The sequence below is a fragment of the Aethalodelphis obliquidens genome, unplaced genomic scaffold (genome assembly GCF_003676395.1).
Source record: "Aethalodelphis obliquidens isolate GAN/ISIS:26980383/991018 unplaced genomic scaffold, ASM367639v1 scaffold121, whole genome shotgun sequence".
Classification (NCBI taxonomy): domain Eukaryota; kingdom Metazoa; phylum Chordata; class Mammalia; order Artiodactyla; family Delphinidae; genus Aethalodelphis; species Aethalodelphis obliquidens.
Window position 1 is genome coordinate 1405380 of NW_020838065.1, and position 25073 is coordinate 1430452.

The window sequence follows — 25073 nt, forward strand, 5'->3', positions numbered from 1 at the left end:
GGGAAGGCTTTCTGGGAATGGTACCCCAAACAGCATCCCCACTCACATGCACAATTCCAGAGATTCTACTAGAAGGCTGTCAAGAGCCATGCCTTCTGGCTGCACCAGCCTCCCAGAGTCCCCTGCTGCCCGATGCAGTGTCTGCAGAGCCAAACGCATCTTCTGCCACGCCTCATCCTCATCCGGCGCTGCATCCGACCCTCCAAGACTCCTGCAGGAGCCTGCCTTCCTTGGCAGGCTCATCCAAAAAACCAACTCAAAACTCTTTTGTCAGAGCAAGCTTAGGGCGAGCCACCCAGCCCCAGGTGCCATAACCCTCCCAGAGCAACTGTGGCTCATGCCACCCCAGCTTCGCAGTGAACACCGGCAGGGTACCTCCTATTATCTCCTTTGCTCAAATGAAAGTGACCTTCTCCCAGGTGGCAAACTGGAAGCTTTGGAGAGTCCTTCTACTGCTCACTCTCAGCAAGATTCGCCAAACCCAGGGATTTGAGGGTCTGGGTGGGCCGCCTTGTAGGTCGGGGGTATACAGGGGAGAAAGAGCAGGCTTTGCTGGGTTTCCACCTCGGTGCAGGAGACCCACCAAATAGTCTTCTGGGCAGCCTGGCTGTCTGCTGCAACTGCTCCGCTGGGCAAGGAGAGGAGGGAGGCCCCGGGAGACATATGCTGGGGGCACAGCTGCTGAGGGGGCAGCGAGGGGAAGGGGTGGAGCCGCTCCCGGGGGGAGAGAGAAGAGGCTGCAGCCTTCCAGGCCCCAGCGCCCCGAGGTGGCCTATGGGTGGGTGGGGAAGCAGGTGGGCCCAGGGGAGGTAAAGGGCACAGACCTAAGCTGTAGCCTCAAGATTGGTGCGCGGTCCCAGTGTGGGTGTGCGACCAGAACGTTTCCCGGAGGCGGCGGGAGAGGGCAGGAAGCCTGGTCTCAGGAGAACCGGACGTGCCGTGCCTCGGCTTTGGACCAAAGGATCCAGACTCCACTCCCGCCTTGGGGGAGAAAGCCTCAGCCCTGGCCCAGGGGGTAAGGCTCTGGCCCCAGCCGGGGGAGGATGGTCCATCCCCAAACCCGTCCCGGCCCCGCTCCGGGGAGGTAAAAGAGCCCGAGCAGCCAGACTTGCCTCGCTCGCTCCTACCTGGGGACCGGGAGCCAGATTGGGGTCGTCCTCCTCCCTGGGACCGTCGCGGTAGGGCTCCGCCGGCGCCTCCGGGGGCCCTGCACCCGCTCCTGCTTCCAGGCTCGGCGGCGGCGGGGGCTCCGGCGCCTGGGGCTTCTGCGGCCCCGCGGCCCGCGCCCGCTCGCGCCGGCCCGCGCCGCCACTCGGCCTGCTCCGCCTCCGAGTCATGCTGCTGCTCGCGCCGCTCCCTCGCTTCACTCGCGCCGCCGCCTCCGCCTCCGCCGCCGCAGCCGCCGCTCCCCTCGCAGGACAACAGCCAATATGGCGGCGCCCGGCTCCCCCTCTGTCGCTGCCAGCAGGTCAGAGGGCACGCGGAGTCCGCGCCGCCGCACTAGCCCCCGAGGCTGCCTGCGCCATTTTGAGTAAGGTCACCACCCGGAGTTCCGCGGAAGAGTGAACCTGGTGAGGAAACGCCCTCCCCATCCCAGGATCCAAGGGATGAGACCTGCGCGAGGGGAGGGTGTGCACTGTAGTAATCGTGCTGCACGGCCCTGGGCGCTTAATAACTGTTAAATGGATGCGTGAATTCGTAATTTCTGTAGTGCTACGCTACTTTCACAGCCATGACCTGACTCCTTGTACCTACACTGAGTGGCAGGTACAGTAGTTCCCATTTTGCAGCGGAGAAAACCGAGGCTGCAAAAGGCGAAATGGTTGCTCAACATCAGCCAGCCAGAACTCATGGGCTCGTGGACAGCCTGAGCTGAAAGGGACAAAGGGAATGTCTAGATTCGTATTTTCAGTGTATGGTACACGGCGGGTCTAGCGTTTGGTGCTTGGGACAGCGAGACTCACCGTCTCAGTCTGGTGGGGAGAGTGGACACTTAAATACACAATTACAAGTGTGATAAAGATGAGATGACTGGGGCATGTACTAGGTCAGTGTCCAAAAAAGTGGTATGTGTGCGAGAGGATTTTGAGTGGTACACAAAGGAACATTTAAAAAATGTAATGATTATGTATTTCATTGTTAAAACTGGGATATTTTCCCTCCCTTTCTTTTTTGAATATATGACATGCGTATAGTACAAATTTTTAAAAATAGTTTTGAGTGCAACTTGTGTCATGCCAGGGCCAGTGGTGTCCTGAAACCATATGGTGGTTATATGTAGAGTTGCTGTTGATCCATCAACAAGGGCAGAATTCTGACATTGGCCCAACCCAAGGGAGCAAGGACTATTTTGAGAGGAAGGGCTAAATGGAAGGCCCTGGAGCTCTCTCTAACTGCCAAATGAAAAAATAATACTTCATCTCATTACAGGGATTAGCACCGCCATCAAAGATTTGAAAGATTCAGGGTGATTCCCACTATATCAACATTACCTCTTCAGTTTGTCCAGAACAGAGGATAGATGGTATTTTTTCCCATTCATTTATTTTCTTTGTGGTAAAATTTGAGTAACATAAAACTTACTGTCTTAACCATTTCTAAGTGTACAGTTCATTGGTATTAAGTACATTCATATTGTTGTGCAACCATCACCACCATCTATCTCCAGAACACTTTTCTTCTTGTAAAACTGAAACTCTGTACTCATTAAATAATAACTCCCCATTCTCCTGTCCCTTCAGCCCTTTGCAACCACCATTCTACTTAAGAAAACCTCCCCCTTTTCCCTACACCCCAGCCTCTGGTAGCCACTATTCTACTCTCTGTTATTATGAGTTTACCTTTTTTTTTTTAATATTCCACATATAAGTGAGATCATGCAATATTTATCTTTTTGCGACTGGCTTGTTTCACTTAAAATGTCCTCTAGTTTCATCCATGTTGTTGCAAATGGCAGGATTTCCTTCTTTTTTAAAGCTGAATAATATTCATTTATATTTTATATATATATACTTTTTGTATATTCCTCATATATATTCCTATATATATTGTAGATATTTATATATTCCTTTATATACATATACACATATACAGATATCTATCCATCTATATCACATTTTCTTTATCCATTCATACATCAACAGAGAAGATCTATCTATCCATCTATCTATCTGTCTATATCACATTTTCTTTATCCATTCATACATCAACAGAGAAGATAGGGCTTCCCTGGTGGCACAGTGGTTAAGAATCCACCTGCCAATGCAGGGGACACAGGTTTGAGCCCTGGTCCGGGAAGATCCCACATGCTGTGTAGCAACTAAGCCCATGCACCACAACTACTGAGCCTGTGTTCTAGTGCCCACAAGCCACAACTACTGTGCCCGCGTGCAACAACTACTGAAGCCCTCGCGCCTAGAGCCCGTGCTTCGCAGCAAGAGAAGACACTGCAATGAGAAGCCCGTGCACCGCAACAAAGAGTAGCCCGTGCTCGCCGCAACTAGAGAAAGCCTGCGTGCTGCAACGAAGACCCAATGCAGCCAAAAATAAATAAATAAAGTAAATAAATTTATAAAAGCAATAGTAAAAAAACCCCAAAAAACAAAACCAGAGAAGATGGATGGTCTTAAATCATGACCGAGCATTATGATAAACTCATTCTGGTAGGCCAGTGCAATTGTTGGCCCACAATTATAGGTCTGATCAATGCTTTTTTTTTTTTTTTTTTTACGGTACGTGGGCCTCTCACTGTTGTGGCCTCTCCCATTGCAGAGCATAGGCTTCGGACGCGCAGGCTCAGCGGCCATGGCTCACAGGCCCAGCCGCTCCGCGGCATGTGGCATCTTCCCGGACCGGGGCACGAACCTGTGTCCCCTGCATCAGCAGGCGGACTGTCAACCACTGCTCCACCAGGAAAGCCCTGATCAATGCTTTTTTAAAAAAATATATTTGTTTGTTTATTTGGCTATGCCAGGTCTTAGCTGCGGCACATGGGATCTTTGTTGCAGCATGTGGGATCTAGTTCCCTGACAAGGGATTGAACCTGGGCACCCTGCATTGGGAGCATGGAGTCTTAACCACTGGACCACCAGGGAAGACCCTAGTCAATGCTATTTATTCTATACCAAACCTCAGAAAAAGTTTGTGTTCCTCTGGCAGGGGCAGCAGTAGACCTTTACTGTCTTGCTTCAGGGGTATGTCACTCTCTGGACATACTCAGTTTATCGGAATTTTTGACCAAATCACCATTTCGGTGGATATCAGGCTAATCTACTGTGATGCTGATGACAATATCCTGAAGGACCTTGAGAACAAGAAGTAGCAGATACCCTAGATGATTTGGTAAGCATGATGTGTGTGCCAGAGAGCAGATAATAAATCCCACGAATATATAGTGGCCTATCTACTCAGTGAACTATCTAGGGTTCTGGGGTGTGTTTTGATATTCTGCACCAAATAAAGGACAAGCTGCTGAACATCACACTCCTGACCACTAAGAAAGCAGTACTGTACTTGGTGGGCTTCTTTACTTGGTTATAAAATATACCATATTTAGGTATATTATTTTTACCTATTACTGGGTCACTTGAAAGCTATCAACTTTAAGGGGGACCATACAAGGAGAGAAGGTTTTCTTACTGGATCAGGCTGCAAAGTAGGTAGTTCTGCCTTTGGCCCTTATATTCAGGCATTGGCTTTTGGAGCAAAGTTATGACCTTGTTCAGCAGTTGTTTTCCTTCTGAGAAACATCTCCTGGCTTGCTTCCCGGGTGTGTGGAAATTGGATGCCTGACCATGGCATAGCAGGTGACCACGTGACCCGAGCTACCATGTTATCTGATCTACCTAGTCGTAGAATTAGGGGTAGCCAGCAGTACTCCATCATGAAGAAGAAGTGACATATATGGCCTCAGTCCAGCAGGCCCTAAAAGCACAAGTAGGTTGCCTGAGCAAGTTGTTTACATTCCTCTCCTACTGATGATCATGGTCTCCTGGAGAGTTGTTTGTGATGGGTTGACTAAGGAAGAATAATCTAAAGCCCTGTTTATAAACGGCTTTGCACATTATGTTGGCTCCAGCCGGAAATGGATTGTTGGGGTCTTCCAGTCTTCCTCCGAGAAGGCCTGAGGGACCTGGAAAAGGGAAGTGTGCCCAGAGGCCCCAAAGTAAAGATGCACTGATTCCTAGCCGTTGGATAATGGTTTAGTCTGTTGGTCAGGGACTTGGAAGGAACCAGACTGAAGGCTTAGTGACAAGAAGTTTTGAGGAAGATAAATGTGGATAGACTGCCCAGAATGGCTTCAGAGCATAGAGTTATTAGTGTGCCAGATGAACATTCACCAAAGGGTCTCACTACAGAAGAACTTCTTAAGAGCCTGGTGGGCAGCTTGACTCCTTCTGTGGCTATCAGGCAGTCTCCTTCCCTAGCCATCTCAGGACTTGCTCCGTGGGTTTATGTGAAAACTGGCCCAGTATTACGGACTGCTCCCTCCCACGGCTGGCCTACTCTTTGTGCTGAACCCAATTTGCAAGCCTCAGGGAACCAGCCTGAGCCCCCAGGTGGAGCCTTACTTTGAGGGAAACAGCCAGCTATCTCATGGCAGGGAGATTACATTGGGCTCTGTATTAGTCAGGGTTGGCTAACTGCTGTAACAACTGACCCCGACATGTCAGGGGGTTAAAACCATAATAGTTTAGTTCTTGTTCATGTCACAATTCAATGCTGGATGAAGGGGACTTTGCTTAATGCAGTCATTCAGGGGTCCACTCCCTCTCTGTCTTGTGGCTCTGCCCTCATCCAGGTTCTCTCCATTCAACGAGAGGATGGTAAAGATAGAGCGAGGGTTGCCTGGGCTGTTTTTATGAGCAATACCTAGTAATGACTATACGTCACTTTCACTCACATTCTGTTGGGGAGATTTCAGCCACATGGCTCCACCTGACTGTAATCTTTCCTTCCCACTCCTTCCCCTCTCCCCAGGCAAACACTGATCTGCTTTCTGTCTCTATGAATGTTCTATATTTTCATACAGTATGCACTCTGTTTTGCCTGACTTCTTTCCCTCAGCGTAATTACTTTGCAATTTATCCATTTCGTAGTGTGTATCCATAGCTCATTCCTTCTTAGTACCGAGTGGTATTCCATTGTATGGAAGTACCACAGTTTGTTTATCCATTCAATATTGATGAATAGTCATGACAGACCTTTCTCATACATTTAATTAACTTATTATACTGCTCTGAGAACTGGAAGAAAATATTTTTAAAGCATGTATGCAAGGTACTAAAATCACATCTTTTGCCACTGCTTACATTTATATATTTTTTTAATATGCTAACCTTAAAATGTGTGAGAGCAGGGCCAGCTTCATGGATGTACAACCTGCACAGCCACTCAGGGTCCCTTATTCGGAAGGGCTCTGAGCTTGGCTTAACTTTCTGCCATCACCTTCTTGAAATTCTCTCTCTCTTTTTTTTTTTGGCCATGCTGTGCAGCATGGAGGATCGACCCTGTGCCCCCTGCAGTGGAAGCGCAGAGTCTTAACCACTGGACCGCCAGGGAAGTCCTTTGTAATTCTTAATAATGTTTGAACAAGGGGCTCACATTCTCATTTTGTACCAGGCACTCCAGTTTATGTAGCTGGTCCTGAATGAGAGGGTGTGTAGTTTTTGAAACTGTTTTTTGGGGGCATGAAGCAAAAGTTTGAAGGCCACTGGCCTTGACTGTCAAGTCTGTAAGAGCTTGGGCTTTTGAAACACAGCATCCAGGATGGTTTGCAAGTTCTCCTACCTTCCACTCTGTGATCTACCTTACTCCTACTGCAAGGCAACAGTTACAGAACTAACTGCTTGAGTGGTGAGGAGGGAAGGGGAAACTATAAGGGTGATGCAAACCACATTACCAGATCAGCATAGTGTCCCATCTGCACAGGTGAGGTTGGGCACCATGGGCCTCACACAGCTAACTGAGGGTTTTACCCTTTCCCTGGGGTTGTGTTTAAAGCCCTGGAGTCTTATCTAGTACTCAACTGTGAGTGTGTGTGTATGTGTGTGTGAGAGAGAGACAGTGAGAGTGAGTGTGTGTGTGTACAGGTGTATCTAGTTCTCAAGGTCATCCATCCACACAGGCATTCATGGAGATGTCATTTGTCCCCAGTGGCTGCTGCTGAGAACTGGCTGTTCTCACTCACATGTCTACTAGAGACCCCAGCTCTCTTCCTGCCTCATGAGAATCTTGGTGAGGTTACCTAAGGTTCTTTTTGCCTAGATGTGCCCCAGAGCCATCTCCATGCCCGGTTTTGCTGTTTCCCCAGGCAACCTTCCCCTCTATTCTTGGATTCTTTGCTTTTCCTCCGGCCTCTCTCTGGGCTCTCATCGCTTCCCTCCATCCTCCTCTTCTTTACTTCTGTGACAGGGGAGAACCAAATCTGACTACATGTTGGATCTGTTTCTTTTACTTTAACCTTTGCTTTCCACTGCTTTTGTTCACTAAAAGGATACTGTCTATACATAATGGCCTAATAATGCCTCGGGGAACCCTGCCCCTCTGCCTGAATGCTAAACTGAAGTGCCTTTGTTCAGGGAAGCATCCTCACCCTGTCCACCTGTGGATGGCTGCAAGTAAGAAGAAATTAACACATCCCCTCCCAGAGGCTGGCCATTCCAGGGGATATTTACAAAACGTATAGCGTTTTTACTTTACTTCCTCATCTCCTCCCCCAGCCCCACCCCACCCCCGCACCCCTACCTCGTTCTATAAAAGAAATGGGCATTCAAACCCCGATAAGATGGTTTTTTGGAGAATTTAGTTGGCCATCTTCTCAGTCTGCCGGCTTTCCGAATAAAGTTGTACTCCTTGCCTCAACACCTTGTCTCCCGATTTATTGGCCTGTCTTCTGTCATGCGGCGAGCAGAGTGAGCTTGGACTCGGTAACACTTCCATTTCTCCAGACCCCTGAAGTCCTCCTTTTGGAGTATCTGGAGGAAGCCCCAGTAGATAACACTGTCTTCTTCTTTTTTTTAAAATATGTATTTATTTATTTATTTGGTTGCACCGGGTCTTAGTTGTGGCAGGCGGGCTCCTTAGTTGCGGCTCTCCGGCTCCTTAGTTGTGACTTGCAGGCCCCTTAGTTGTGGCACATGGGCTCCTTAATTGCAGCAGACAGGCTCCTTAGTTGTGGCATGCATGTGGGATCTAGCTCTCTGACCAGGGATCGAACCCGGGCCCTCTGCATTGGGAGTGTGGAGTCTTAACCACTGCACCACCAGGGAAGTCCCAATGGCACTGTCTTCTTGACTAGAGTTCTCTACATACTGGAAAATGAAGCAAAGGAGAGGCAGGTGGAGGCTGAATATTACCATATTACTGACAAAGACCAGGGCAGAGCATTTGCTCAATGTGGGCACCTGAACCCCCAGCCCCCAGTCATGGCAGTGCTAGAATGGGTGGACCTCCCTTCCAGAGCCCCTGGAGGGGTGGTGGATGTGGCAGATCCTAAGAGGAAGAAGGGCAGAACTGAGCAGAGCATGTACCATGTTCTTCCCAAGTACACAAGTACACTAATCAGATGAGTTCTCTCTCCTAAGAGCAGAAGTTTCCTGTCAGTGGAACCTCTTCACCCTGGGCCAGTTCTTCCTCCCCTCCCCTCCCCTCCCCTCCCCTCCCCTCTCCCTCATGAAGTTTCTTAAAACTTTTCAGGGACTTCCCTGGTGGTGCAGTGGTTAAGAATCCTCCTGCCAATGCAGGGGACACGGGTTCGATCCCTGGTCCAGGAAGATTCCACATGCTGTGGAGCAACTAAGCCCATGCGCCACAACTACTGAGCCTGAGCTCTAGAGCCCGCGAGCCACAACTACTGAGCCCATGTGCCACAACTACTGAAGCCTGTGTGCCTAGAGCCCATGCTCCGCAACAAGAGAAGCCACCGCCATGAGAAACCCACGCACCACAACGAAGAGTATTTCCCGCTCACCGCAACTAGAGAAAAGCCTGCGCACAGAAACGAAGACCCAATGCAGTCAAATATAAATAAATTAATTAATTAAAAAAAAAACTTTTCAGCTGTGGCTGACACTTCTCTCTTTTGCCCTGAGTCCTTGTTGAAACTGAATCCAGAAATACTTAAAAAAAATCTTTTTAGGGCTTCCCTGGTGGCGCAGTGGTTGAGAGTCCGCCTGCCGATGCAGGGGACACGGGTTCGTGCCCCGGTCCGGGAGGATCCCACATGCTGTGGAGCGGCTGGGCCCGTGAGCCATGGCTGCTGAGCCTGCGCGTCCGGAGCCTGTGCTCCGCAATGGGAGAGGCCACAACAGTGAGAGGCCCACGTACCGCAAAAAAAAAGAGAAAAATCTTTTTAAAATAAAAAATTTAAAACATAGACAAATGTAGACAGAATTCTATAATGAGTCCCCTTGCAGTCATCACCCAGCTTCCACAATAATCAACTCATGGCCAATCTTGATTTATCTATAAATTTTACCTTCTCCCCCCCATCCCAACTCCTGTGTTGTTTGAAACAAGTCCAACGTATCACACTGAAAAGACTCTTATTTTCTGCCCTGTCACATTCCACCCATGAGGAGCAATGAGCACAGAATGGACTAGCTGTTGGAAACGGGGTTGGAGTGAATTACTAGGGGAAAAAAAGTGGTAACATTATAAAGATATTATCCTGCCATAGTAGTTAGGCTGTTTCCATTTTCCTTGCCACAGTTGAGGTTCAAGGACTTATCATTTGTCTCTGGCAACAACCTTGTTCTTAGTTTCCTTGCTTTTCTCCCTCTGGATTACTAGTGTTTCTTCATGTGACCACCTGCATCAGAATCCCTCGGAAAACTTGTTAAAATGCAGACCCTGGGCCCCTCTCCAGCCCTGCTGAATCAGATTTTTTTATTTTATTTTATTTTATTTATTTATTTTTGGCTGTGTCGGATCTTCACTGCTGCGCACAGGCTTTCTCTAGTTGCAGCGAGCGGGGGCTACTCTTCCTTGTGGTGTGCCGGCTTCTCATTGCGGTGGCTTCTCTTGTTGCAGAGCACGGGCTCTAGGCGGGTGGGCTTCAGTAGTTGTGTCACGTGGGCTCTGTAGTTGTGACTCACGGGCTCTAGAGCACAGGTCAGTAGTTGTGGCGCACGAGCTTAGTTGCTCCGCAGCATGTGGCATCTTCCTGGAGCAGGGATCGAGCCCGTGTCCCCTGCATTGGCAGGCGGATTCTCAACCACTGTGCCATGAGGGAAGTCCCTGAATCAGACTTTTGAGTGTGGTTCCAGATGTTTTTTACAGGGAGCCCAGAATGATTCTGATGCACACTGATGTTGAGAACTGCTGTCCCAATCTAGCCTCCATGCTGTCCCCAGATAGTCTTCAAACACCAAATCTGACCATGTCACCCCCCACTTTGGACAACCAGGAGGCCCCCCAGACACACAGGATAAGTTCCAGGTTAAGGCCTGGTACTTAGGGCCCTTCAAGAGCTGGCCTTTGCGTGCAGCAGCCTCGCTCCCCACCACTCTCTCCCTTGAACCCTGGGTTTCAGCCCTATCATACAACCTTGATGCGCTCAACACTGCATTCTCTCCCTTACCCCTCCAGGGTTTAATAAACGTGTTCTGATTATTCAAGGGCTGGGCCAGGCCAGTGTCTCTTCTTCTTGGAAGCCATCTGTGACTCATTCCTATGTACATTGTGGTAGAAAAGCTGGGGGTTCAGATAGACTCAGGTGTCCATCTAAGCTCTACCACTTTATGGCTATGTGACCTTAGGAATGTCCTCGATTGCTTTGGGTCTCAGTCTCACCATCTAGAGAATGGGGATGAAAGCAGTATCTCATGGGACTGTGAGACATAAATGGAGACCTTGGCACAGTAGGGAGGCAAAACTTAACCTCTGTCCTCTTAGAATCTCTGGCTGGTTCCAAGAATTAAATTGACATGGGACAGATTAAAAGAAGAAAATCATATAGATCTTTACATGGGAGCCCCCACAGGAAAAACAAAGATCCAGAGAAGTGGCCAGGCCTAAGTGTTTATATAGTAGGCTGGACAAAGAGAGACAGTTGTGGAAAAGTAACTAAAATACATGGAGAGGGACTTCCCTGGCGGTCAAGTGGTTAAGACTCCACACTTCCACTGCAGGGGGCAAGGGTTTGATCCCTGGTTGGGAAACTAAGATCCTGCATGCCGTGTGGCGTGGCCAAAAAAGAAAAAATGGGGAGACTAAAGATGAATTATTTTAATAAGGTCTGTTTGTGCAGATTTCTCTTGGTCTCGACTTCCCATCTCTGGTGATAAGAATCTTTCCTCCTGGTACAGAGAGAGCATCTTTCACAAATTTTGTCTCCTGTTTTCAGGAAGAAAAGCGGAGGTCAGAGTACCCTTCACATACCTGCTATTTCTTCAAGAGCCTTTAGCTCAATAATTCTTATGCCAAAGTGGCATATTTGGGATGGCGTATTCTGCCACTTTTCAGCACAGTGCCTGGCACATACAGTAGGGTGTTCATAAACAAGAGCTCCCAAACAAGGCCCTGGCCAAGAGAGAGTTAAAGGCCAGAGCATCTCAGATCACTCTGCTATCTAATGGAGCCCATGCTGTCAGAATTCACCTAATACAATGATTTATCATGACAATAACTATGAGGGCATCATAACAATGAGATCATCACTGCTCATTGGCCAATATTAGCTCCATCACAGGGCACTCTGACTCCAGTTTTGTCCCCTTTGGCCCCCTGCCACCTTAGAGTGACTTTTCTAGTAAGTGTTATAATGTTGTAACCCAGGGTTTTAGTAATTTCCCATTCCAAAATAGCATTCCAGATCTGTCCTTAGACTTACACCCTTTTCCAGTTTTCCCCAAAATAGTCAAACAGAAGTAATAGGAAAAATTCTTCTATATCACTGGAAATTAGGAAGGGTCTCACGTATACCCTGAGAATATATAGTCATGGCAGAGTATGGATGGGGAGTCTGCTGGTGACACCCCACTCCCCCACTTCCCAGTCCCACTGATATCTCTTGGTTTTAAGTGGGGCCAGGAGATGAGAGCTCTAGTAGTCTGCAAAGGACGTGAACTCCAATGGGCTTGGAGCCCACACCCAGGGACCCAAGTCTGTGGGCAGTGGGGATCTTGCACTGCTCACAACCAGAATGCCATTATGGGGATGGGGGCATTCTGGACGAAGGTGAGGAGGTGGCTTCTTGAAGAGTAGTAAACTGGGGAGATGGACTGTTTTAGCAACAAATTATACCAAAACTTAGTAGCTTAAAACAAAAATAGACATATATTCCTTAGTTTCTGGGGGTCAGGAATTTGGGAGCAGCTTAGGTGGGTGGTTCTGGCTCAGGGTCTCTCACAAAGTCAAGATGTTACTCAAGGCTGCATCATCTGAAGGCTTGGTGGGACTGGAGGATCTCTTCCCAAGGTGGCTCACTCACATGGCTATTGGCAGGAGGCCTCAGTTCCTCACCACAAGGGCCTCTCCACAGGGGGACTGGAGTGTCCTTGTGCACTGGTGGCTGGCTTCCCTCAAGTGAGAGAATCAAGAGAGCAAGGTGGAAGCATAATGCCTTTATGACTCAGCCTTAGAAGCCACATGTTGTCATTTCTGCAGCATCCTATTGGTTACATAGGTCAACACCATTCAGTGTGAGAGGGGACCACATAGGACCATGGATACCTGTAAAGAAAAATCATTAGGGACTGTCTGGGATGCTGACTACCACAGGGATGCTGTCTCAGACATACTTGTGTTGCCAAGACGTGGGGGAGGAGGAGAGGTCCCCCCACTCTCAGCATAAAATATTACACAAAATTTAGATACATTGTTCAGCTAGAAAAGAAGGAAGAGGCATTTTCAGAGCTAGGAGAAAGAGGAACATTGCAGTGAGTGAGCCTTGAAGGCCTGTGGCCAATGATGAGTGAATAAACCTTAGGGGTTGGGGTTCTCTGGCTCTAGGCAAGTCAGTGCACAGCAACCTTGATCTACAGGACATCATGTTGGTCTACTGCATGGATGATATCATGCTGACAGGAACAGCTTGGATTCCCCCTCATCAAAAAAAAAAAAAAGTTACATGTCTTTTAATATTCCTATTAATTGGCTTGGGGCCCTACTCACATTCCCAAGGATGTCCTCCTTCCTGTGGTAGGTCTGCAACTCAGTTGCCCTGGCTAGTTTGGCGTGCAGATGTTTATTGGATAGGACCCCAGAAAGCTTGGGGCATCTCCAGAAGCACCCCATTTTCTCTGGCTACTGTTGCTGCCAAGCCCCACTCTGTAGCCAGAGGTCCAGCAGGGGTGGGGTACCCTGTTCTGGTGCAGCTGGAGTGTCCTTAGGAAGCTGGGGCTCTGCTCCCATCGGTCTGCCAGTTACCACTTCTGCCACCATCAGTGGCTCCAGGAGAGAGAAAGTGATGGAAGGTTCAGGTTCTGGCTCACCCTGGCCATCTTCTCGAAGAAAGAAGCAGTTCTGCTGCTTTAGAGCCTCCAGAGACTCTCTGATGTTAGGCTGGACCACACTGGTAGCCTTAAATTTGGGAGGAGACTTCCTTTCCTCTATTCCAAAGCCTACCCTCATTTCCTATCCCAGAAGAGGGACATCACTTGGGGAGATGGGAGGAAACTAACCTGGCTATTTTCTCCTCTGCAGGTAAACCTTCGCAGTTAGTTACATGGGTGATGACCTCCCTCCAAAAGTCCTTTCTTGGAGGTCACCTTGTGGTAGAGATGTCTTGTACTTCTAGCCTGGTCCTCCAGGGCTGAAGATTTCTGCATACAAAATACCCCTTCACAGAGCTTGTGCATGGGATCAGTAGTTGTGCCTCGCGGGCTGTAGGGCGCAGTCTCAGTAGTTGTAGCGCACGGGCTTAGTTGCTCCACGGCATGTGGGATCTTCCCAGCCCAGAGCTCCAACCCGTGTCCCCTGCATTGGCAGGCGGATTCTTAACCACTGCGCCACCAGGAAAGTCCCAATAACCTAATGATTTTAAAGACAGAGAAATAGAATTTGAGTTACTTCATTTCTGTCATTCTACATGTGACCACATTTATTTCTGTTTAACATGTAAAACAGTGAGAGAGGAAAAAATGCAAACTGTGAGGTGTAATAATCTTGTTAGATTTTCGTTCATATATGAAGTATTTTATTAAGTTTGACCCATATCATTACAATTGATAGTTGTTTTAAATTGTTAATTTTTTTACTAAAAAATGAATCAAGAAGATAAAATATTTCATCAGTGGTATGATTTAGTAGTTGCCTCAAACCTTTTGTAGATGTTTTTATTTATTTAATATTTAAAATTGTGGCAAAATATAAATAACACAATTTACCATTTAGACCACTTTAAAGTGTACAGTTCAGTGGCATAAAGTACGTTCATAGTGTTGTGCAACCATCACCATTATCCATCTCCAGAACTCTGTTCATCTTGCAAAACTGAAACTCTGTACTCACTAAACAATAACCTCCCCCTTCCCTCTCCCCCTAGCCATTGGGAACCACCATTCTACTTTCTGTCTCTATGAATTTGACTGCTATAAGTGGAATCGTACAACAGAGATTTTGGGTTTATTCAAATTCATGTATCAGTTAATTTACTAACTAGTCATAGTAATAACTAGACATTTATTTACATATGATATTACTAAATCAGACTACAAGAAAGAGGAAAACCGCCCCTGACATCTAGGGCTGGCCTGGCACTCACAAGTAGGCCTTGGTGTTCTGTTGAACATGACCAATTTCATAGGACCTCAACATCAGATGAGGTCACTATGTGACTGTGATGGATCAAGAAACAGGATTCCACTCAATAATCAGGTCTAACCACAGACAAAAACTTGACCATTGTCCCAACCTCCCAGAATGACCAGGCATCCTCTGGTCCTGGCACGTACGAGGGCTGCTTCTTTACCAATCACACCTTTAGCCTTCATTCATTCCTCCTGCCTTACAGATTGGATTTATTATACATCCTCTGGTCGTAAAATTACCCCCACTTCTTGACAGCATCCAATCCAGAGGAAAACCCACTGCCTTGAGCCCTCCTCCAAAATGCCTACAGGAGCCCTAATCCCATAACAAATTCTTTCCAACACCCTCTTGCTGAGTTGCCTCAGGGTTCCCCTGTGATGTGCATCCAACTTTGCTGAAATGAAAAACAAACCCCACTTGTTCAGTTGCGGGTGAGCTCTTGCTGGTCTTTGGCTGGAGGATGTTGACAGAATTGGAGGTTCACCAAGATTCAGCAGAAGCCCTCCCAACCTTGGACCAGGACCCTTGAATCAGTAATACTGTGTGCATCTGATACTCCTCCCAGTCTCTACCTATTTGAGGTGTCCATGGTCAGGAGACAAGCTCATGCTGAACTGAGATCTGATGTTTTGTTGAAATCCCTCAGCACTGAGTTTCTTTTTTTTTTTTTTCCAGGAATAAGGCCTCTTGAGGTTGTTTTGGTTACTTGTTTCTAGCCTTCTAACACTTGTTCTATGGTCTATCTGCCTGCCCAGTGTCTTGAGCGTTTTTTTATAAGATGAAAACTGTGTTTTTTTAATTGAGATGTAATTGACATATAACATCGTATTTGTTTTTTTTTAATATTTATTTATTTGGTTGCACCAGGTCTTAGTTGCGGCAGGCGGGCTCCTTAGTTGTGGCTTGCTGGCTCCTTAGTTTTAGCATGTGGGCTCCTTAGTTGTGGCATGTGAGCTCTTAGTTGCGGCATGCATGTGGGACCTAGTTCCCTGACCAGAGATTGAACCCGGGCTCCCTGCACTGGGAGCGTGGAGTCTTATCCACTGTGCCACCAGGGAAGTCCCAACATTGTATTAGTTTTAGGTGTACAACATAATGATTTGAAATATGTATATATTGAGAAATGATCATCACACACCAGGATAAATTTAATAAACATCCATCACCACATATAGTTACATAATGTTTTTCTTGTGAAGAGAACTTTAAGATCTACTCTTTTGGCAACTTTCAAATATACAATACAGTATTATTAACTATAGTCCTCATTGTTGTACATTACATCCCCAGAGCTTATTTATCTTGTAACAGGAAGTTTATGCCCTTTTACCACCTTCACTCATTTTGCCACTCCTATCCTGCCGCCTCTGGCAGCCACGAATCTGTTCTCTGTATTTATGAGTTTGTTTGTTTGTTTAGAATCCACATGTAAATGAGATAATATGGTATTTGTCTTCTCTGACTTATTTCACTTAGCATAATGTCCCCTAGGTCCACCCATGTTGTCACTATTGGCAGGATCTCCTTTTTTATGGCTGAAAAATGCTCCTCTGTGTGTGTGTGTGTGTGTGTGTGTGTGTGTATGTGTTTGTTACCATATCCTGGATTTACTGTAAATAATGCTGCAATAAACATGGGGGGTGCAGATATCTCTTTAAGATAGTGATCTTGTTTGCTTCGGATGAATACCTAGAAGTGGGATTGCTGGATCATATGGTAATTCTATTTTTAATTTTCTGAGGAACCTCCATGATGTTTTCTGTAGTGGGTGCACCAACTTACATTCCCACCAACAATGCACAAGGGTTTCCTTTTCTCCACATCCTCTCCAGCATTTGCTGCTTCTTGAGAATGAAAATTCTATGGGAGAGATGGGCATAACCCTGATAAGTTCATTCTCTAGTTGGACATTCTTTGTCTTGGGTCATCATTTCAAAACCTTGTAAAGATTTCCTCCTTGATCTTGTCCTTGTATCCCTGAGAACTATTTTGTTTAGCTTAGTTTGCCTAGAATTAGGAGGTTGTATCTGGCTCTGATGGGTGCTGATTGATTGGCCTTTGGCCAAGCTTCAGAGAAATAAAGTTACACATGAACCATCCTTATGGACCATTCGGTTCCATGGGCTCTTTTAAAAAAGGGCTTCTTCCTGGTCGAACACTTACCTGCTGCATGCTTTCTAACCACAACACCACCAACTTGTACTTAGTTTTCTGACTGCTCCAATTTCACCAGTGACAATTTGGAATTGCAGTAGCCACTTTGGGGGGCTTTAAAAAAATTTTTAATTTTATTTATTTATTTATTGCGGTACGCGGGCCTCTCACTGTTGTGGCCTCTCCCGTTGCGGAGCACAGGCTCCGGACGCGCAGGCTCAGCTGCCATGGCTCACGGGCCCAGCCGCTCCGTGGCATATGGGATCTTCCCGGACCGGGGCACGAACCTGTGCCGCCTGCATCGGCAGGCGGACTCTCAACCACTGTGCCACCAGGGAAGCCCACTTTGGGGGGCTTTTGACATTGAAAAGATTGTTCATTTAAGAGACACCTTCAAGCAAAAAACAAACTCTCATGAAGAGATTGTCTTGTTTGTTGAAAAGAGAGATCATTTTATTTAATGTAGGATGAACTCCATGCCTCCATTTCCATACCTCGGGGATTAGTAAATGTGGGCTTTCTAATTGTAAGGCTTGAGAAATTTGTCAAAGGCCCAAGTTACTCTCTAAACCAGCTGTAATGTGGTTTCTTCTGTTTTTCTGTTTCTAAAGTTCTTCCCTTCCCTTGCAGAGGAAACATAAGTAGTCTTTTAAAATAACAATTTCAGATTGGTCTAAAGCCAGCTGCTTCTCACTTTTTCTGTTCCTCTCTCTTATGCTCTCAGTAAACTTAAAGATTACCATTAAAATGGAAAACAAAACAAGACATTCGGTTGTTATGTGCACACTCTAGAACTATCTAGTCCAAATAAATAGTAAAAGTTGTCTAAAACAAAATTATTCAACTGTGTTTTTTATGTGTGTAGACACTCGAAAGTCTATGTGCATAATAGCCTTTGTTAAAAGACAAGAAGAAGCTTTAATTCCAAGATAAAAGAGCTTTGGGCATGGTTGAGAGTCTTGGAAAAGTAGTTTACCATATAAAAATAATGTCAACACAATATTCTGGTTTGTACATGACCAGGGTTAAATTTCTCATGATTTAAACTTTCTAAATTTCCTGATTCATTTTATGAGGTACATAAGTTACCACTGTTCCCATAACCTGTTTAAAATGAAAGATATGTATATAGTTTTATGTCACTAAATGAAATTATAATGTTGGATGTCTTTTTTTTATTGTGGTAAAATATACATAACATAAAATTTTACCACTGTAACCATTTTTAAGTGTACAGTTTCGTGGTACTTAGTACATTCACATTGTTGTGCAATCATCACCACCATCCATCTCCAGAACTTTTCTTCATCCCAAACTGAAATTCTGTACCCATTAAACACTAACTCATCATTCTCCCCTTCCCCCAGCCCCTGGGAATCATTGTCCTACCTTCTGTCTCTATGAATTTGGCTATTCTAGGTACCTCATGTAAGTGGAATTATACAATATTTGTCCTTTTGTGTCTGGCTTATTTCACTGAGCATAATGTCCTCAAGGTTCATCCATGTTGCAGTGAATGTCAGAATTTTCTTGTTTTTGAGGCTGAATAATATTCCATTGTATGTATATGCTACAGTTTGTATATTCATTCATCCACTGATGGACATTTGGGTTTTTTCCACCTTTTGGCTATTGTGAGCAATGCTGCTATGAACATTGGTGTACAAATATCTGCTCAAGTCCCTGCTTTCATTTCTTTTGTGTATATACCCAGAAGCAGAATTGTTGGGTCATAACGGTAATTCTACATTTAATTTTTTGAAGAACTGCCATACCATTTTCCACAGCAGTTGCATACATTCCCACCAGCAAAGCACAATAGTTCCAATTTCTCCGCTTATTGGCCATTTGTATATCTTCTTTGGAGAAATGTATATTCAAGTTCTTTGTATATTTAAAAATCAGGTTGTTTGTTTTTTTGTCATTTATTTGTAGGAGTTCCTTATATATTCTGGATGTTAATCCATTATCAGATATATATAATTTTAAAATATTTTCTCCCATTCCATGACTTGCCTCTTTACTCTGTTGATTTTGTCTATTGATGAAAAAAAAATTTTTAATTTTCAAGTAGTTCTATTTATATAGTTTTTCCTTTGTTGACTGTGCTTTTGGTGTCACATCAAGAAATCATTGCCAAATCCAAAGTTGTGAAGCTTTTCCCCAATGTTTTGTTCTAAGAGTTTTATGGTTTTAGCTCTTATATTTAGGTCTTTGATCCACTAAAAAATAATTAGCTTCGTTAATTTACGTTATTAAAATTTTACTTTATTTAGTTTTTAGTCATGATAAAAAAACATAAAATTTACCATCTTAATGATTTTTTTAAATATATCATTTTATTTTATTTTTTATTTTTTTGGCCATGCCGTGCAGCTGTGAGATCTTAGTTCCCCCACCAGGAATTGAACCCACGCCTTCAGCAGTGAAAGCGTGGAGTCCTAACTATGGGACTGCCAGGGAATTCCCCATCTTAATGATTTTTTTTTAAAAAGATTTATTTATTTAATTTATTAGTTTTGGCTGCGTCAGGACTTAGTTGCAGCTCATGGGCATTTCGTTTTGGTGCGCGGGCTTCTCTTTAGTTGTGGCGTGTGGGTTTTCTCTCCCCTAGTTGTGGCACGCAGGCTCCAGGGCATGTGGACTCTGTAGTTTGTGGCTCGCAGGCTTTCTAGTTGAGGCGCACAAGCTCAGTAGTCGTGGCACGTGGGCTTCGCTGCCCAGCGGCATGTGGGATCTTAGTTCCCTGACCAGGGATCGAAGCTGCGTCCCCTGCATTGTAAGGCAGAATCTTTACCACTGGACCACCAGGGAAGTCCCTCTTGATGATTTTTAAGTGTACTGTTTAGTAGTGTGAAGTACAGTGTATTCACATTGCTGTGCAACTGATCTCTAGAATTTTTCATCTTGCAAAACTGAAGCGCTATACCCATTAAACAGTAACTCCCCATTTTCTCCTCCCCACCAGCCCCTGGCAACTACCATTCTACTTTCTGCGCCTATGAATTTGACTACTCTAGATATCTCACACAAGTGGCATCACACAGTATTTGTCTTTTTGCGACTGGCTTATTTCACTTAGCACAATGTCTTTAAGCTTCACCCATGTTGTAGCATGTGATATGATTTCCTTCCTTTTTTAAGGCTGAATAATATTCCATGGTATGTATACATTGTATTTTATTTATCCATCCATTCAATGAACACTTGTGTTGCTTCCACCCCTTGGCTATAGTGAATAATGCTGCTATTTTGAACATGGGTATGCAAATATCTCTTTGAGATTCTGCTTTCAATTATTTTTAATATACAGCAGTAGGATTGCCAAATCAATATGGTAATTCTATTTTTAGTTTTTGAGGAGCTGCCATACCATTTTCCATAGTGTTGTGCTGTTTTACATTCCCACCAACAATGCACAAGAGTTCTAATTTCTCCACATCCTTGTCAACACTTGTTTTCTGTTTTGTTTTGATTGTAGCCATTCCAGTGGGTGTGAGATGATGTCTCATTATGGGTTTTTTTCCTTTTAAACAGACTTTATTTTTTAGAGGAGTTTTAGGTTCACACCAAAATTGAGCAGAAAATACACTGAGTTCCTGTAAACCCTCTGTCCCCACACAGAGCAGCCTCATCCACTTTCAACACTCTGCACCAAAGTGGTACATTTGTGACAATCGATGAATCTTACATAATTATCACCCAAAGTCTATAGTTTCATTAGTGTTCATTCTTGGTGTTGTACATTGTATGGGTTTTGATAAATGTAGAATGACATGTATCTATCATTATATTATCATACAGAATAATTTCACTGCCCTGAATATCCTCTATGCTCAGCCTATTCATCCCTCCTACCCTCCCCTCCTAACCCCTGTAGCCACTAATCTTTTTACTGTTTCCATAGTTTTGCCTTTTTTAGAATGTCATATAGTTGGAATTGGAGAGCAGATTAGGCCACCCCAAGAAATCATCCTTATTGTCAGGGATAGGGAATTCAAGGCTGAGAAGGCTCTATAAACAAATTTTGTTTCTTTTCATTAATTTGCTACCCCAAGTCCAAACCCCCTTGTTTTGTCAAATCTTCACAAGTAATTGTTTCTTTGTCTAAAAGGTTAAGAAGCAGTCTGCTTTGGTAACTTCTCTGAGTCTCACATTCCTTCAAGCACTCATATGTACAAATTAAATTTTTCTCCTGTTAATGTCTTACGTCTAATTATTAAACCAGCCACGAAACCTAGAAGGGAAGAAAGGAAAAGTTTTCCTCCCCTAAAGAATAATACAGTATGCAGCCTTTTAAGATTGGCTTCTTTCACTTAGTAATACACTTTTAGAAAAAAAATTTTATTTATTTATTTTGGTTGCTCTGGGTCTTAGTTGCGGCATGCAGGATCTTCGTTGTGGCATGCACATGGGATCTAGTTCCCCAACCAGGGATTGAACCCAGGCCCTCTGCATTGGGAGCGCGGAGTCTTACCCACTGGACCACCAGGGAAGTCTCTTAGTAATATACTTTTAAGGATCCTCCATGTCTTTTCACGGCTTGATAGTTCTTTTTTTTAGTGCTGAATAATATTCCATAGTTTAGATATACCGCAGTTTTTTTTATTCATTCACCTACTGAAGGACATCTTGATTGCTTCCAAGTTTTGGTAATTATGAATAAGTCTGCTATAAACATTCATGTGCATGTTTTTGTGTGGACATAAGTTTTCAATTCATTTGTGTAAATATTAAAGAGCATGATTGCTGAATTATATGCTAAGAGTATGTTTAGTTTCGTAAGAAGCTGCCAGTCTTCCAAAGTGACTGCATCATTTTGAATTTTCACCACCAATGAATGAGAACTCCTGTTGCTCTACATCCTCACCAGCATTTGGTGTTGTCAGTGTTCTGGATTTTGGCCAATCTAATAGGTGTGTAGTGGTATCTCATTGTTGCTTTAATTTGCATTTCCCTATGACATGATGTGGAACATCTTTTCATATGTGTGTTTACCATCTGTATATCTTCTTTGGCAAATTGTCTATTCAGGTCTTTGGCCCATTTTTAAGTTGGATTGTTAGTCTTCTGTTGTTGACTTTTAAGAATTCTTTGTATATTTTGGATAACAATCCTTTATCAATATGTCTTTTGCAAATATTCTCTCCCTGTCTGTGGCCTGTCTTTCCATTCTGACAGTGTCTTTTGCAGAGCAGAGGTTTTTAATATTAATTAAAATGAAATTATTATCTATTATTTATTTCATGGATCATGACTTTAGTGTTGTTTCTTATAAGTCATTGCCATATCCAAGGTCATCTAGTTTGTCTCCTGTGTTACCCTCTAGGAGTTTTATAGCTTTGTTGTTTTACATTTAGGTCTGTGATCCATTTTGAGTAAATTTTTTTTTTTTTTTTTTTTTTTGCAGTACACGGGCCTCTCACTGTTGTGGCCTCTCCCATTGTGGAGCACAGGCTCCGGACGCTCAGGCTCAGAGGCCATGGCTCATGGGCCCAGCCGTTCCACGGCATGTGGGATCTTCCCGGACCAGGGCACGAGCCCGTGCCCCCTGCATCGGCAGGCGGACTCTCAACCACTGCACCACCAGGGAAGCCCCCCCCATTTTGAGTAAATTTTTGTGGAGGGTGTAAAGTCTGTGTCTAGATTCATTTTTTTAAAATTTAATTTTACTTTTGGTTGCGTTGGGTCTTCGTTGCTGTGTGCAGACTTTCTCTAGTTGCAGCAAGCGGGGGTTACTCTTCGTTGCAGTGCATGGGCTTCTCATTGTGGTGGCTTCTCTTGTTGTGGAGCATGGGTCCTAGGTGCATGGGCTTCAGTTGTTGTGGTGCATGGGCTCAGTAGTTGTGGCTCACGGGGTCTAGAGCACAGACTCAGTAGTTGTGGCGCACGGGCTTAGTTGCTCCGCAGCATGTGGGATCTTCCTGGACCAGGTATCGAACCTGTGTACCCTGCACTGGCAGGTGGATTCTTAACCACTGCACCACCAAGGAAGTCCCTAGATTCATTTATTTTGCATATGATGTCCAGCTGTTCCAGCACCATTTGTTGAAAAGACTCTTTTCTCCATTGTATTGTCTTTGCTCCTTTGTCAAAGATCAGTTGACTACATTTATGTGGGTCTATTTCTGGGCTTTCTACTCTCTTCCGTTACTCTATTTGTCTATTCTTCCACCAATACCACACTGTCTTGATGACTGTAGCTTTGTAGTAAATCTTGAAGTTGGGTAGTGTCAATCCTCTAACTTTATTCTCTTCCTTCAATATTGTGTTGGCTATTTTTCTTCCAGTTACTTCATTTTTACTAGTTCACATTTTCAGCAGACAAATCAAGGTGCAAACAGGGTCTTTTACCCTTCCATAGAAACTTTAGAATCAGTTTATTAAAGTCCATAAATTAATTTGTTGGGATTTTTATTGGGATTGTGTTGAATCACAATCCAGTTTGGAAGAACTGACATTGTGACAGTATTGTGTCTTCCTACCCATGAATATGGAATATCTTTCCATTTATTTAGTTCTTCTTTGATTTCTTTCATCAGAGTTTTGTAGATTTTTCTCATATAAATCTCATACATATTTTGTTAGATTCATACCTATTTCATTTTTGGGGGTGCTAATGTAAATGATACTAGATTTTTTCTTTTCTTTTTATCGAACTATAGTTGATTTACAATGTTGTGTTAATTTCTGCTGTATGGCAAAGTGATTCAGTTATACATATAAATACATTCTTTTTTATATTCTTTTTCATTATGGTTTATCACAGGATATTGAATATAGTGCCCTGTGCTATAAAGTAAGACGTTGTTGTTTATCCATTCTATAAATACTAGTTTGTAGCTGCTAACCTGGAACTTCCACTCCCTCCCTCCCCCACACCCCTCTCCCCTTGGCAACCACGAGTCTATTCTCTATGTCTGTGAATCTGTTTCTGTTTCATAGATAAGTTTATTTGTGCCATATTTTAGATTCCACGATGATATTATATTTTTAATTTCAAATTCCACTTTTTCATTGTAAGAAAACAGTTGACTTTTGAATATCCATCTTGTGTCCTGCAAACTTGTATCTTGCAACGAGGATCACTTATTAGTTCCAGGAGTTTTTTGTTGTTGTTGTTGTTGATTCTTTCAGATTTTCTACATAGATGATCAAAGTTTGTTTGATCATGGGGGAGCCAACCTTGGAGAGCTGAGCGTGAGGCAGGGTGCTGGGCTGGTGGGCTGGCCCCGGGCTCCCTGGCTCAGGCTCCTGACCCCACATCCACACGGAGGCATTTCTCAGGACAACTGGCACAAGTGCTGCAAGACTGGGGGCAAGAGAAAGCCCTACCACAAGAAGTGGAAGTATGAGCTGGGACACCCTGTTGCCAACACCAGGAGTGGCCCCCGCCGCATACACACAGTCTGTGTGTAAGGAGGTGACAAGAAGTACTGGACCTTGAGGCTGGACGTTGGGAACTTCTGCTGGGGCTCAGAGTGTTGTACACGCAAGACAAGGATCATTGATGTTGTCTATAATGCATCCAACAATGAACTGGTCCACACTAAGACCCTGGTGAAGAACTGCATCGTGCTCATTGACAGCACACGTACCAACAGTGGTACGAGTCTCACTATACACTGCCCCTGGGCCGCAAGAAGGGGGCCAGGCTGACTCCTGAAGAGGAAGTGATTTTAAACAAAAAACGTTCAAAAAAGAAATTCAGAAGAAATATGATGAAAGGAAAAAGAATGCCCAAATCAGCAGTCTTCTAGAGGAGCAGTTCCAGCAGGGCAAGTTTCTTGCATGCATTGCTTCAAGACCAGGACAGTGTGGCAGAGCAGATGGTTATGTTTTAGAGGGAAAGGAGCTGGAGTTCTATCTGAGGAAAATCAAGGCCCGGAAAGGCAAATAAATCCTCTTCCCTCCTATCTTAGCTCATGTAATAAAGGTGTTTATTGTTCTAAAAAAAACCCCAAAACTGTTTGATCACAGAAAGTTTTATTTCTTCCTTCTCAATCTGAATATTTTTATTTCCTTTTCTTGTCTTATCATATTAGCTAGGCTTTCAGTATGATGTTGAAAAACAGCGGTGAGAGGGGACATCCTTGCCTCATTTCTGATCTTAACAGGAAATCTTCGAGTTTCTCACCACTAGGTATGATGTTAGCTGTAGGTTT

At 44.5% G+C, this 25073-nt stretch overlaps 1 protein-coding gene and 1 pseudogene across 14 annotated transcripts in view; one reads left to right on the forward strand and one right to left on the reverse strand.

Moving 5' to 3' along the window:
- FAM193B (family with sequence similarity 193 member B) overlaps window positions 1-1449 on the reverse strand; it is a 31505-nt gene extending 30056 nt beyond the window's left edge. For 5 of the 14 annotated variants that reach the window (XM_027098157.1, XM_027098155.1, XM_027098153.1 and 2 more), the window contains exon 1: window positions 47-1246. In XM_027098157.1, coding sequence (XP_026953958.1) covers window positions 47-243 — 197 coding nt within the window. In that variant the 5' untranslated portion in view covers window positions 244-1246. Of the gene's footprint in view, window positions 1-46 lie in introns of all 14 variants that reach the window. The other 9 variants (XM_027098159.1, XM_027098154.1, XR_003431059.1 and 6 more) reach the window with 7 other exon arrangements.
- On the forward strand, window positions 1431-24866 carry LOC113615622 (40S ribosomal protein S8 pseudogene; annotated as a pseudogene).
- Window positions 24867-25073: the final 207 nt, after the last annotated feature.